The 14,520-nt window shown below is 41.5% G+C and overlaps 1 protein-coding gene across 1 annotated transcript in view; it reads right to left on the bottom strand.

The window, feature by feature from the left end:
• Positions 1-6,204: 6,204 nt before the first annotated feature.
• Positions 6,205-14,520, bottom strand: part of CALD1 (caldesmon 1) — a 167,818-nt gene continuing 159,502 nt past the window's right edge. The window contains exons 13-15 of the mRNA XM_012720775.1: positions 14,290-14,385; positions 9,203-9,283; positions 6,205-6,659 (exon numbers count right to left, since the gene is read on the bottom strand). Of these exons, the coding sequence (XP_012576229.1) occupies positions 6,651-6,659; positions 9,203-9,283; positions 14,290-14,385 (186 nt within the window). The 3' untranslated portion in view covers positions 6,205-6,650. The remainder of the gene's footprint in view (positions 6,660-9,202; positions 9,284-14,289; positions 14,386-14,520) is intronic.

Genomic DNA, 14,520 nt, shown 5'->3' with positions numbered 1-14,520 from the left:
CCCTGTCGGCGCTTCCCTGGCCCGCCTCGGCGGAGCGCTCGCCCGCGCCCCGACTTCTCGACCCGGCCAGTCGTCTCGCTCCGGAGCCGCGACGCCGTGCTGCCCCTGACACCTCAGAGCCGAGGGAAATCGCCGGAGGCGAGCAGACGCCCGCCGCTCGTTACCAAGGCAACGGGGCCACCCTCGCGAGACTTCGGGCCACCCCCGGGGAGTCCGGAACGCCCCGAGCGGGGAAGAGTCACCGCGGGGTTTGCGCCGGAGGATGTGGGGAGGCTTGCGGCCCGCGGGGCCGGGGGGCGTCTACCGGTCCCCGCGGGGTTGCGGGGGCGCCGCGCGCTGAAGGAGACGCGGGCTTGGTCGGTGGCGCAGCCCGCCTGGGGCGTCCGGGGTGGGGAAGATGAGACCTCTGGGTGGAGCGGGAGGAAATGGACCGGGAAGAACCCTCAAAATTCTTCTCGCCTCAGAACTTAAGTTTTAGATCGGTCGCTGTTGTGAGGTCATTATTACCCGGACGCTCTGCAGATCTCTCTCCTGTTGCCTCAGTTCATTGTGATCGTCTCTTAACCGTCTCGACATTTCCCCCGGCTCTTTAGCTCCTTGGGTGCGGTAATATATTTGGATCGTTTTCCAAGTAAAGCTGAGAAACAGTTTCTAGGTGCTTCTGTGGGATTGTATGCACCACGAGATGCGTGGGAGTGTGGCCACGGAGATAATGGTTTGGAGGTAGAACAAAGAGAAGACAGTAGGCTTCCCTTTGGAAGTGGGTTCATCTCCGCTTTTTAAAAGTTGTAAGTTTCCCAAAATTAACTTTTTTTAAAAAGGTTCTCAGAGTCCCTAGGGGGGGAAAAAAGGAGTATCTTCTGTTAGATCAGGCCCACTTAACCAGTTAGTTACCCGTTACATTTTACTTTGTTTTAAGCCGTGCATACCTGTTACTAACGGTGGCATACACAAAACGCTTTTATATATGGACTCTACTTTCCTGTGGGATTTTAGAGTTATGGTTGCAAACCGCAGCCTGCCAGGTATATAAGGTGAAACTCAAAGAAATGCTCTAATGGGATTATACAGGAATTATTGGCAGAGCTGGGACTTGTTTCACGATTTTTAGTCCAAATATTTACGTTGTCATATTTCAAGCAATCCCACAGAGAAAAGTTATTTTACTGCAGAAGAAAAGTACATCAAGTTCAAAAAACTTTGCAAATGACTTTCATTTATTTTCTCATTAATTCAGCTTCAGTGCTTACTCCTTGTTGGGGACTGTGCCTGATGTAAAGCTAGTGCAAGGAACAAAACACATTCCTCATGGAAACACTGCTGGGAAAAGAGTGACAAGCCAGTTACACACACACACACACACACACACACTCTCTCTCTCTCTCTCAGTTGATGGTAACTGCTATGGAGTGAAATAAGGGAATACATGAAAACCGGAAGGAGTGCTTTGTAAGGGAGAAGGTATGTCTTTCCACAGAAGGCATTGCATCAGAGAACCAAAATGAAGGATGAGCCATGTGAATGTCTAGGGGGATGGTGCCAGATAGGGGGAGCCAAGTTCCAGAGAAGACCACTCTGTGAGTTATACAGGCAGTCATGTTTAGCCAAAACATAGCTCAAGTCAGTATCATTGTAAGGAAAGAGTTTCCATTAGAACTTATCCCCCATATAAGTTTAAAATACTGTTCTTAAACTGCTTCTTCTAAACTTTTGTATTTTTTTATTAAATTGTTATTATTCATACAGAACTGGGGTACAAGCCAGAGGTACAGGGACAGTGAGAGGCTTCACCAGAGACAGAGGGAAGCAGAAGAGGCAGATCCATGAGGTACACTGCTGAGGGGAGCAGCGGGTGGGTCAGGAGAGGTCTGTGGCTCCATGTGGGTCACCTCTGGGGCCAGGGATGGAACTTGCACTGAGGTGGCTGTGGCCAGCTTGCAGTGCTACATCCTAACTCATTGCGCCACCTGGGAGGGCCCCTCTTTTATATCTTTTTTTAGCTTTCTCCCGTCTAGCCAGTAGTACAAAATGGAAATGAAATTCTTTACCTGTACAGTGGAAGTAATACCTGGAATAACCCAAGGATTTCCTGTTGCTCTGCATTTTCTTTCTCCTTCCCTACGTTTTTAAGCAGAGAAGGTTACTGGACAGACTTCTTACATAGCGAGCTACCTTCTGCTTTCAGGGCAGGTAGCCATATTTCTGCAACAGTATTTCTTCCTCCAACTTTTTGGCAAATTTCTCTAAAAGCAGTCTAATAGAAGTCAAGTCAAAAGAGAAAAAGAAAAACCAAAATACTCCCAAAGCACAGTTGCTAGAGTGGGAACAAGGAGAAAGTTTATTTGAGCAACATGGCCAAAGGTAAGCTGTACTAGGAAGAGAATTTATTTTGTGTCATATTGTAAGTTCGTTAGGCATGGGCAGAACACATGCAGTGAGTAGGTAAGCAGAGTTATTTATGACATCATAGCAGTAGGGATCATGTGTACCTCGTCACAATTCAACTGAGGAGGGTCTGAATGTCAGGGTCATACTGAAGCACTGTTTTCTCAAACATTCTGAAATTAAGTTGAAAGAAGGCCTCTAGCCCACCCAACAATAATGGCTAAGTCACTTCAAAAGAGACAAAATGGTTCCCAGGTTCAGTATGAAGACTCATAACAAAAAGCCTGAAATGGGCCCTCCCTGGTGGCGCAGCGGGTTAAAGCAGAGCCACTTCAGCATGAGTTCGATCCCCACCCAAGAGGTGACCCACATGGCGTGGCAGACCTCTCCTGACCCGCCCGCTGCTCCCCTCAGCAGTGTACTTTGTCGATCTGCCTGTTCTGCTCCCCACTCTGTCTCTGGTGAAGCCTCTTGCCGCCCCTGAGCCTTTGCTCTGGCCTGTACCCCAGTTCTGTATGCATAAATAAATCTTTTTTTTTTTTTTTTTAAAAAGAATCTCCTGGAAGTGAAACCACCGAATGTCCATGATTTCCACTGCTGATTCTTATGTTCAGCAAGGACTGAGAAACCCGAGTGAATTTAGGACAGATGATTTCCATCACTTGAAAAAAACTTCAAAGCACCTGTGTTATGTAATGTTGGGCAAAGACTAGACATTTAAAAAGCTAACATTTACTCTAAGCTGAGTAAGTTGGAAACTGGCTAAGACATTTATCTTGTACTCTGTATGATGGTACTTCTTTTGCATGATGCTTACATTAGGATATTTAGTAAGAGATTATTGAATGAAGTTTCTTTCTCCAGATAGAAAAGACCAATTGGGACTTCTACAACTTATTTTAATGAAACCTTTTTTCCCCCATCAAATCATTTGTCAAGATAGCAAAAATTACCCTTACTAAAAGCATGCCTTGGCAACAGTCTATTATTAAAACTGTGTTAGTGAAAAGCAAATGGCCAACATTCTTTATGGGACTGAGAAGTGGGGTTGAGTTAATACAACAATTATATCTATATAAATCTGGGAACAACAGTGTCATAAAATGAACTAACTTCTCAGAACTTAAAATCTCTACAATAAAAATAGACAGCAGACCTCTAGCAGAGTGTTTATAAACTGAGTTGTTCATGAAATCATCATTTTATCCCTTACTTATCAAGCATCCTATTTGTAGGGTACAGGGTGAGTCCTGGGAGGTACAAAAATACACAAGACAATTTTTTTTGGGGGGTCCTAATTACCCCAGGCTGAAGTATCCTCTTGTTCCTATAAAACATGGCAATTAGGCGCTATGGCCTTGTGATATTTTATTTCTCAAATTCTTGACTTGTTACTCAGTATGTTATGACTTATCTGTGTCACTTAACCTTTTTGTCCCCATTGGGACATGTAGTTGTTCCCCAGGCTGAAGGTAGGTGCCAATTTCTGAAGACCAGAGTACTTTACTCCCAGGATCTAGGGAGCTTTTCAGAAGCAGTAGATTCACAACTTAAATCTTTATGAGGACCACCTCAGTCTCCAGACCAAACAGTGCATCATAAATATGCAAAATGGCTATGAAAAGACATCTTTGTATGTAATTTGTATTTGCAAATGAAGGATATATGTTAAATGGCTATTTCTACTAGAAAAACTATTTGGGGGACATCAGAACTATTTGGGGGACTGTTACTTTGGGAGCAAGGGGGGAATATGATTGATAACACTGGGAGTAAGAGAGGATGGAGGAATATTTGATAATTTTTTGCAAGAACTTTTTAAAATTCTTTGTAATTTTTTCCCTATATGTTTTTCAGAGCAATTTAAAAAAATTCTCTTCTTTAAAGAGTAAAATCAACATTCAGTCTGAAATAAATATCTTGCTATGTCATCTTTATTACAACAGATAGAACTCTACTATGTCATCTTTATTACAACAGATAGAACTCTCATAATCAACCTAGAGCATAAAAATAAGTGAGGCAATGACATTTGGAGGAATTCCATTTATTGTGGATGCATTTTCACAATATATATTTATTGCAGCAATCAATTATTAGTGAAAAATATCAAATGTTAACTTTTAGGAATGGCAGATTCACAGAACATGCTAGTCACCTTGCAGTTTTACTTCTTAACGATAGCAAAGAGAATTGTAATCAAACAAGTAAACAAATGGGATTCATTTTTCCAAAGATTAAATCCAAACACAATGAAATTCTACCCTAGAACTCAGTCCATCCAAGTATTGGGAAAAAAGTCAGGGTTGATATAGTCTCTTCTCAGCTTTAGACCTTTCTAGAAAAATATATAATAGCGATCAGAAACTCTTATGCAAAAGTACAAAGCAAAGTCACCAAGGCCTTCATTCAAACTTAGAACCATTTCTCCCCAAAGGTTGGAGCAGTGCTGAGTTGGGAAGGGCAGTGAGTTCTGTTCATCTTACTATAGTAGACTCATGTCTACTCTGTCATAGGTGGGTGCCTGCGCAGTCTTGGTGACTTACCTTCCTTTGGCCCAGGTGTGCTAAAAGCTAGAAGATTCAGCTACACTTTACTTATTTATAAATAATATAGACTTTGGAAGGCAGTGGTCATGCCCACGCCAGCCATGCTCCTGGCTTGCTTTTCGAGGGGGAGATACTGTAGATTAGAAAAATAGTTACTTGGGGGCTACTTCCTAGTGGTAGGAATTGAGGCTAAGACAATTTTGGTTAAGTCAGTTGAGGTGTGAGTTTATATAACCATATTACATGTATACCTCAATGCTAGATGATGTTGCCCAGACACTGAAATACTCATTGATCGTTCATCGTGAAAAACAGATAAATATTTATAAGCTAAAATAAAGTCTGATGTAGAAATGATGTATATAAAAATAATGACTAGAGCAAGATTCTTGGGGAAAAGTTAAAACTAGTGAAAGTTACTCTTTTTTTTATCTTTTAATACATTATCAACTTATAAGTACCAGTGACTAATAAAAGTAAAAGGTTTAACTTAAAAAATATGTTTCAGTATACTAAAAATGGGAGAACTGTCACCACTCATAAATATTGGAGTTTGCTCACTTCTCTGCTTCCAGACTTCAGCCAAAGTTGGTCTTTGTATCCCTGTACATACGACCTTGTCACTAAAATTCTTGTCTTAAAATTTAAAGATAAAGGAGACCTCAGACATCATCTAGGCCAACCTTTTGTGACTTGATTGTTTAACTTTGGGGTTGACCTAGCTGGTAGGGTTAGTAAAATCCAAACTGGACTTCATGATTGCCTCTAATTATAAACTAAATACTGTGTTTCATAGAAAATACCAGTTCATTTTGACACTTGTAATATCTTTTTTCTTTTTGGATATTGAAAACATATTGATATCTAGTCTGCCATGTCTCTGTTGACAAATATGAAATACTTGTGATTTTTAATTTTTAAGAAGCTGTGATCATTGGCTAGTTACAAGGACATATTGCTTAATATAATAGGCTAGCACATAAAAAAGCTTTCTACCATTAGTGTGTTTGTATATGTATATGCACATACATACATAATCAGGTCATCTAAACTGTGGTTCACTATAACTACCAAAGAAATCCACAAAGCAACCAACCTAAAGAAATCAGTACCACTGTCAGCTAACATCATAATCCAATTCAGATAATCATCAGTATGAAAAAAAAGTAATACCTTAACAGTACATTTTTTAAAAAAGACAATTCATTATTGCAGTATCTCAGACCTGAAATGGGTTAGTTTCAGAAAGTGTTACAATTTCCTAATAAGATAATGTCTTCCATGCTTTATTCTAAAGTGCAGAAACAACATGACTTCTGTATGTAAAGCAAAAAACCACTGCAGCTCATTTTTCCAGGTACTGCACACAATTCCTTAGGCAAATTTCAACTTGAACCTCCTTTTGCTGACTTTTGATGTGTTGGATGTCACTGTTCAGACACAGAGTGACAATGATCAGTAGAAAAGTCTTTCACAGCATGGTTTTCTTTAGAAACAGGCCCCTGTGCAAAGGCGGTACTTTTACCATGAACATCTCTAGACTGTGACTATTAAATATAGTGATAATATACATGGGTTTACTGGGATAATGAAAATTAAAAGGAAGTAAACCCAATTTAGTAAATCAACATAAATATAAAACAGAGCAAATTAACCCTCTTCAACTGAGCTGGTCCAGCATCTTGAGTGCTACTTTGGGTTCTTTCTGGAACTGTCTCAAACCTGCTAAGAGAAGAGACATTTAAATCGGCAAGCCACATATTTCAATCAGATGTTTTGTACAGGAAGAAAAGAGGATCGTAATATGATAGGAGTAAGTATTTATGAAAAGGGGTTATCATTGGTATTCTATTCAAATATGCTTTTGTCTTTTTTGATTTTTTCACTTTTTCTTTCTCCTTTATATTTCCATTTCCCAATCTTGATCTTGCCCCAAACTCAAGACATTAGGGTCCAGGAAGGGTTTTTTGTTTTTTTTTTAAAGATTTATTTATTTGTGCATACAGAACTGGGGTACAGGCCAGAGACTCAGGGGTGGCAAAAGACTTCACCAGAGACAGAGTGGGGAGCAGAACAGGCAGACCACGAAGTACACTGCTGAGGGGAGCAGCGGGCGGGTCAGGAGAGGTCTGCCATGCCATGTGGTCACCTCCGGGGCAGGCGGGAATCGAACTCATGCGGAAGTGGTTTCAGCTTCTTAGTGCAGTGCTTTAACCCGCTGCACCACCAGGGAGGGCCCCTCAGGAAGGGTTTTTAAAAAATTTCTGTTGTAAGGGCCAGGAACCTATAATGTTTCTTCCAGAATAGGCCAGGTGACTGCATAGCCCCGTCTCTGTCACAGATGGTTAGTAATATAGGCTTATTTTTCATTTTTTTAAAAAAGATTTATTTACTTATGCATACAGAACTGGGGAACAGGCCAGAGGTGCAGGGGCAGTGAGAGGATTCACCAGAGACCAGTGGGGTGCAGAACAGACAGATGGACGAAGTACACTGCTGAGGGTTGCAGCGGGCGGGTCAGGAGAGGTCTGCCGTGCCATGTGGGTCACCTCCGGGGTGGGGATCGAACTCATGCTGAAGTGGTTTTAGCTTCTTAGTGCTGTGCTTTAACCCGCCACCAGGGAGGGCCCTTTCTCCCATCTTTTTAACCTCGCATTCTGTTTCTTCCTCCTTGTCTTACATTATCCCCTTGGCACTCATTATCACTTCATTTGCATACCATTTCCCCCTTTACTAGCTGCTGGCAATCCTTGCTGAGATGGTAACAATATTAGTGTGTGAGTCTGCACTTTCAAATGTGCTGTGTATTTCATTTACAAGGAATGACTGCTTGATAAACAGTGAGTTGGATTTTCTGCAACAAAGGGGTTCCCTAATCTCTACCCTCATGAAGTGGTCTCTGAGCCTGATAATTATAGCCTTATTATTATTGTAAAGCGTTTGGCGGTCCAGATGGAGGAGGGGAGATGGTGTGCATGAAAATTCCTGCCATCACCTGTCCTCTTAGTAACACAGGTGGCACAGTTCAGGGAGACCATTCATGTTCTGTTGTTAGTGAGCGGTGTTCTCTGTGTCCTGTTATTCCAGAGCACATCTTTATGCAACTTCTCAGAACTGTGGCTCAGGGGAATGTTGTCCAGAGAGTTCCATGATACTCTCTGGGATGATGGACTATGGGTAGACTCAGAAGACTATAAAAACATCTAAACTGCCATTTCTCGGCCCTCCCTGGTGGCGCAGTGGGTTAAAGCACAGCACTGAGAATCTAGAGCCGCTTCTGCATGAGTTCGATTCCCGCCTGCCCCGGAGGTGACCACATGGCGTGGCAGACCTCTTCTGACCCGCCTGCTGCTCCCCTCAGCAGTGTACTTCGTCGATCTGCCTGTTCTGTCCCCCGCTCTGTCTCTGGTGAAAACTCTCACCGCCCCTGAGCCTCTGGCCTGCACCCCAGTTCTGTATGCACAAATAAATAAATCTTTAAACTGCCATTTCTCAAAGATCAGAGACCTATTTGAGGGGCCATAATGACTTAGGCCAATGAAAGCTCATTTTCTGTTTAAAAACAAAAACAACTAAAGAACACTCCTCCTATTCCCTTCTATCAGAAGAATTGTGCAAGGAACTTTAAAACTTTCTACAAATCTTCAATTGAATAGTAGTCATCGAAACTACAAACAACATGTAATATAGTTCAGTCTATCATTTCAGACTGCCTGAGTTTTACAATGTAAGTGGCAGGCTTTGCCACTTACTTGCTGTGTGACTTTGGGGAAATTACTTAATACCTCTGTGTTTCATTTCCTTCAGCAGCAAATGAGGGTCAGCATCATGCTGCTTCACATGGTAGTGGGTGGGTCAGGCAATAATGCAGGTTGAGAAGGGAGAACAGTGCTCACATCTAGGGGTTAACAGGTTAACAGGTGTTTCTCCCTAGATGCTCTTGGAATGGCTGGAACTCCAAAGCTGGGTCTTATAAGGCATTGAAGTCCCCAGTTATACCATCGGCCTGATGCTGTCAACATTCCTCCCACTACAGCTTCCAGAATGCCCTGTTGGGAGCCATTCTGTGGTTTGGGACAATGCATGTTGTATGAGTGACAGACCTGCTATGCAAAGGCCCACAGACCTTCTTCTTCTTACTCTACAAATTGGTGTTTAGAAACTGACAATCCCCTATGGCTAGGCTGGTTCCTATTGGTCCCCAGAATCTCTCACAGTATGAGACAGCCAGAAAAGCACCTATGTAAAACATGTTTCCAGTAGATTACCTTAGTGGGGGAAGTGACCTTATCCACAGATTGCTTTTCCCAGAGGTTTCGCTTGCCAGACACATCTCCTGGCCTCAAATCCTAAAGAAGAGAAAACAGAAAAAACTGATAGGTGACCATTTATATTTTTTTGCCAGGTCTAAAGAAATCACATCTGTTTGGTTGTCTGAATCAAGTTCTTGTTTGGAATAATTTATCTTAGGGATCTGAAATGAATGGGATTTTAAGGATCCTTTTTTGAAAATCTGGATCTTCATCTGTGGTTTTTTTGTTTGCATAGAAGAACTGGGGGTACAGGTCAGACGTGTGGGGGAGTGTGAGGAGTCATCAGAAACAGGGTGGAGAGCAGAACAGGTAGATCTACTGGAATACACTGCTGAGGGTAGCAGCAGGCGAGACAGGAGAGGTCTGCTGTGCCACGTGGGTCAGCTCTCTGGCTGGGGATCGAACTCCAGCCACACAGCAGTGGTAGGGCTGAGACTACCTAGGTGCCAGGAGGCTCCTTCACCTGAGTTAGGTAAGAGAATGGACTGGAGCTGTCCCGCATTTCCATCCTTCACCAAGGACTCACTCTTTATTGAGCACTCAAATTGGGAAGCGAAGCATAATTAACATACTGCAGCCATTTTTAAACTTTCTATGTTCTCAGAAGTGAATCGAGGAACATAGTTAGTTTTAAAGAATTCCTTTAGGGTTTGCAGAGGCATCTCACCCTTGGGGAATTAACTTTTGTGTGATATCTGCTCTTGTCCTCTGGCCCTTATAAGTGTAGGCCATACTACGCTGATTTCCAGAAGCCAACACTGCATTTCTTTGTCTGAGGGATTTCTATGGCTACTGATGTCCTCTTGGCACACAGGAGGTGTGGCCTTCAGAAAGTTGACACATCGGGAAGAGTGCCCGAGTGCTCACTGATGAGATGGGCAAGACTCCTCAGCTCACGCCTCAGGTGAGGTATCTCTGGCACCGGTATTGGGGTAGCCTGCCTGGTGATCCCCAGTGGGATTCAGTTTTAATAGCTCATGTGGTAACTCACCAAAGTCACCCTTTACTGGCTTTCTCCTCCCCCCCACTTCATTCCTGCAGTGTTTTTCTCACCCCCAAAGGCCACCCCAAGTGTTCAAATCATCATGTGAGGCTCAAACTCACATGCTTTTCTAATTGTACTTTCCTCACACTAAACTCATGTGGTGTTTCTAGGGGGTAATTCAGAAGTGCATCAGTGGAACGTAGCCCCACAAAAGTAAACATTTACCACCGACTGTATCCATAAGAGTAGGTGACAGTTGATGACTTGTGAGAACTTGTAGAAGTCTTGGGAAAAAAACATGAAAATGTGATCGATAACAGTTCTAGAGCTATGATTATTTACTACCTCATAATTAATTTGGCTTGGACAAGTATCCAAATTTCTGTTTCCATTTACTTCCAGCATTTGCTTATATTAGTACTTGGCAAAAGGTAACTGTAGAAAATAAATGTGTTTTACTGAAATAGTGATGTTTATTTTGGCAAACCCTTTTCTCATTGGAAGGCAAACTTAAAAGCAGTTGCTTTCATCCATGGAGCCTAGTCTAAATGGACATATTTTTACAGATAGTATTGAAATCTTGGTACTGAAAATGCACTGGTCAAATAGTTCTCTGTGAAGAATTTCAGATTTGCCTTAATCTTGCTGGGTTTCTGGATTTTCATTGTGGCACGAATACCTGATATTCTATTAGAGAATTATACCTGTTTAACTTGGAACTACCAAGCAACAAATCAGATTGTTTTTGAATTCCATTCCCTTTGCCAATGTAGGTAGAAGTTGCCAAATTGTCTGGAAGACTCTTTTTGAAAATTTGGAAACTATAATTAGGAACATACTAATGGATGCTCTGGAAAGTGGTTATTATTACTCTATTTATTTGACTTATAGAAGACAAATATTTTTCTTTCACATGAATGCTCTTTTTTCCCTCAATCCTGCCTGTAAGTCTTTCCAGCTCACTGAACGTTTAAGGAGTCCATCTTAACTATTAACATCGAAGTGCTAAGCTGGCACTTTAAATCAAAGGGAAAACATAAATGTAATTACCTGCCCAGACTACATTTTAGAGAAAGACCCACTCCGGAAGAAGAGGGAGGAATGGAGGCAGGACAAGCAGGTTCCAGTCAACGAGAGATCAAAGAATGAAGAAGAGAATCAGCTAAGAAAGAAATGTTGTTGTTTTTTAATAAGAGACACATTAACATTTTAATTGCAGTACAGAAAAAGCAGTTTAGATACAAAACAAAACAAAACAAAACAAAACAACAACAGACAAATCAGTTAAAATAGACCTATTCAGGATTGAATTCCACTTACACTGTTACACTGAAACCCTGTAACATCTACCCACCAATAGTAGCTGTCCCTAAAACAAATCAAGTGTAGATGGATGTTTAATTTTAAGTAACTTTCAGGGACCCCCAAATAATCTGAGCACTGTTAATTCTTGCCTATAAGAAAAAGATGACATAACTGTGGTCAAGAGTGGTTTTTCTCTTTGGTAGATTTTAGAACTGAACACAAACCCTGTGGCTTTCACTTCTCAAGGTTTTACTGTATGAGGACCATTTTGTGGAAAGATTTCCCTCTGATTATTTCTTACTGGCTCCAGGCCACACATCTGCAAATGCAAACTCAAGTTTCACTTCCAGCCAAGTGAATATAAGGAATGGACTGAGAATAAATCACCCCTGGTTCCAAATCAGGAGGTGTCTTTGGGGACTCTTATTTGTTGTCATCCTAGACCATCCTTTGACATCCTGGGCTCAAGGTTGATGGGGCCAGAGTCCCAGGGTGTCAAGCTCAGATGTCTGCTAGGAAGTGCCAGTCCAAGGACAGATATGCCTAAAGAGGCTTGGAGTAAGAAAAGGAAAGGAACCTACAAATTCAAGAGTGCATGTTTCTACAGCTCACAAACATGTCAAATTATAACTTAAAAAAGGATAATTAAGCATAGCTATGTGGCCAAACTGCACAGATCTTAGCTGCTGGCTACGTGTGTGAACCCCCTAGACAAGATCTAGCTGTCTAAATTATCTTCCTGAACTTAATCCTCTGCTAGCTAACTTTCACGCATTTTCAGGAAATTTTATTATGTACCCATAATGTTTGTAAGTTACTCTCCTGTCTTGTGGGATTCCATGTCATGTCTTCTTCCAAAGAGACATGTTGCTATTCACACTTTGACAAGTGTTGAATGTTCTAGTCTTAGTATAAGGCTTAAAGTTGCTTCTTGGATATACTCAAACTATCAGTTGCCTATTGGTTCTTTCAGTAAGCCACTCTAGTCTACAAAACCCAATGAGACACAAGAAAAAAAGAGATCATTACACTCTATGTCAATTAGTACAGGCTCTTTTCCTTTCTCACTCTCCCCACTTACAGCTGGCCCAGCAGGTTACTTACTAAATAGAAGGTAAAGCAGGCAATGATTCTGAAATTTTTCTGTAATACCTTTTGGACCTGCCATTTTTAGGTATTTCCCATAACCTAGGAAATGTGGAAACTTTGACATGTACATGTACATGACTTGAATCAAGCTGACTTGAATCTCCTAACTTCTCTCTACAATGACATATATGATGATAGGTTTTTAAGTTAAAGTGCTGATTAAAGAGTATGCATCAAGACCTGGATCAAATGTATCGAGATAATCTGGCATAGAAATGAAACAGATTGCGAATACTGCAAGTGTGAATCTCCTCCACAAAGTGCCAGACTCATCAAAGCGAAAACACTTACCTTTCTCTTTCATATCTTAGGAGGGAGTCCATGAAATTTCTGCTCTTGTATTATACATGTCTTTTGGGGGAGAGGGTCCTTAGATTTTATTTTGAAGGGGTTTGAAGGGGCCCATACCTTAAAACGCTTACATAGACAACTATTAAAAAGTAGCTTCTGCTCCTATGTCACCTTGGGTGCTGGGAAGCTTTGGGTCCTGTAAAGCCCACACTTTCTGTCCTTGACCCCTGCTCGTGACTATCTCCTTTTATAGGTCTCCTTCCCTGGCTGGCTTACATATGTGACTTTTATACCTCCTGTGAGTCCAGATGCTAAGAATTTCAGGCTGAGTATTAATTGACTACAAAGAGTTGCACCCATGAAAGGCATGAAGGTTTCCACTTTTTCTTTTTAAGTTGGAAAAGTGATAAGCTTTAGAGCCTTGATGAAATATGGAGCAAATGGATGTCATAAGTGCTCTGGCATGGAGACCCAGGATTTGGCAAACTCTTCTCTATCTCTGCAGTGGGGAGGCCGTAACAGTTGAGTGTCTGTGCTGCCAATGAAGGTCTAAACACCAACTTAACAGAGAAAGATCATCACTGTAGAATGTGGAACTTAAGCCTTCTGATTAAAATAGTAAAAAAAGGCAAGTACCATATACACTCAATGAAAAGGCAGAAAGAATATTTTTATAGTCAGAGAACCATAACATAATCCTTGAGAAAATTTTTGATTATCAAAAATGACACTCATAACCAGCCTTGATAGTTTCTAGTTTACTATGTTTTAAAAATATAGTTTCCTTTTGGAGATATTGACAATTAAATTGTAGCCATTATTTCTACAATTACCTAATGACTCTATTTTTGTGTTCAGTTACAGAAAGTAGGCAAAGTATAAAATACGTGTCTCAAACAGCCAGCACATACATTCTTTTGGGAATAGTTGGGAGAGGGGGACATCTTCACAAAGAAGTGGTCAAGATAGCTTGACATTTTCACTTTCAAATTCTCAGCTGTAATGTGTCCAGAAACCAGAGAGACCAGTTCAGAGTATCAATGTGAATGATTCAACACTTGGGTTAGTGCCATGGTTTCCCACTGCTGTTCTCAGGGTGCAGAGAAGACTCTGGTTCCATTTTACCTTCTAACCAATTATGGAACAGTTGCTTACGATGGCTCTTTCTGATCTTGGTACCTCTCTTTGTTTATTATTTAGCAGTGAGAGTAAAAACAGGAGTTTTCTTTACCCAGCAAGCAGACCAGCTGCATTTTCTTCTGCGTCTGAAGCTAAGAATCAAAGACATTCAGAAAAATCTGAAGCTACTTACAGAAGGTTTGGGAGCAGGGGACTTGTTTCCGTCTGGTGTTTTGGTTAGCCATTCATTGATGCGGCTGGAAACCCCCACCTTTAAGCCAGCCGTTTCCTATAAAGAGTCAAAATCACCCAAAATATTAAAGGAAAAAACTTTGCTAGGAAGGAAATCTTCAAAGCCACCTCAAAAATACTATTAGCAGGCCCTCCCTGGTGGTGAAGCAGGTTAAAGCACAGCACTGTGAAG

This window comes from Condylura cristata, unplaced genomic scaffold (genome assembly GCF_000260355.1).
Source record: "Condylura cristata isolate star-nosed mole 26May11 unplaced genomic scaffold, ConCri1.0 scaffold00005, whole genome shotgun sequence".
Lineage (NCBI taxonomy): Eukaryota > Metazoa > Chordata > Mammalia > Eulipotyphla > Talpidae > Condylura > Condylura cristata.
Note: the sequence above shows the minus strand (reverse complement) of the source record. Positions and strands in the feature narration are given on the sequence as shown.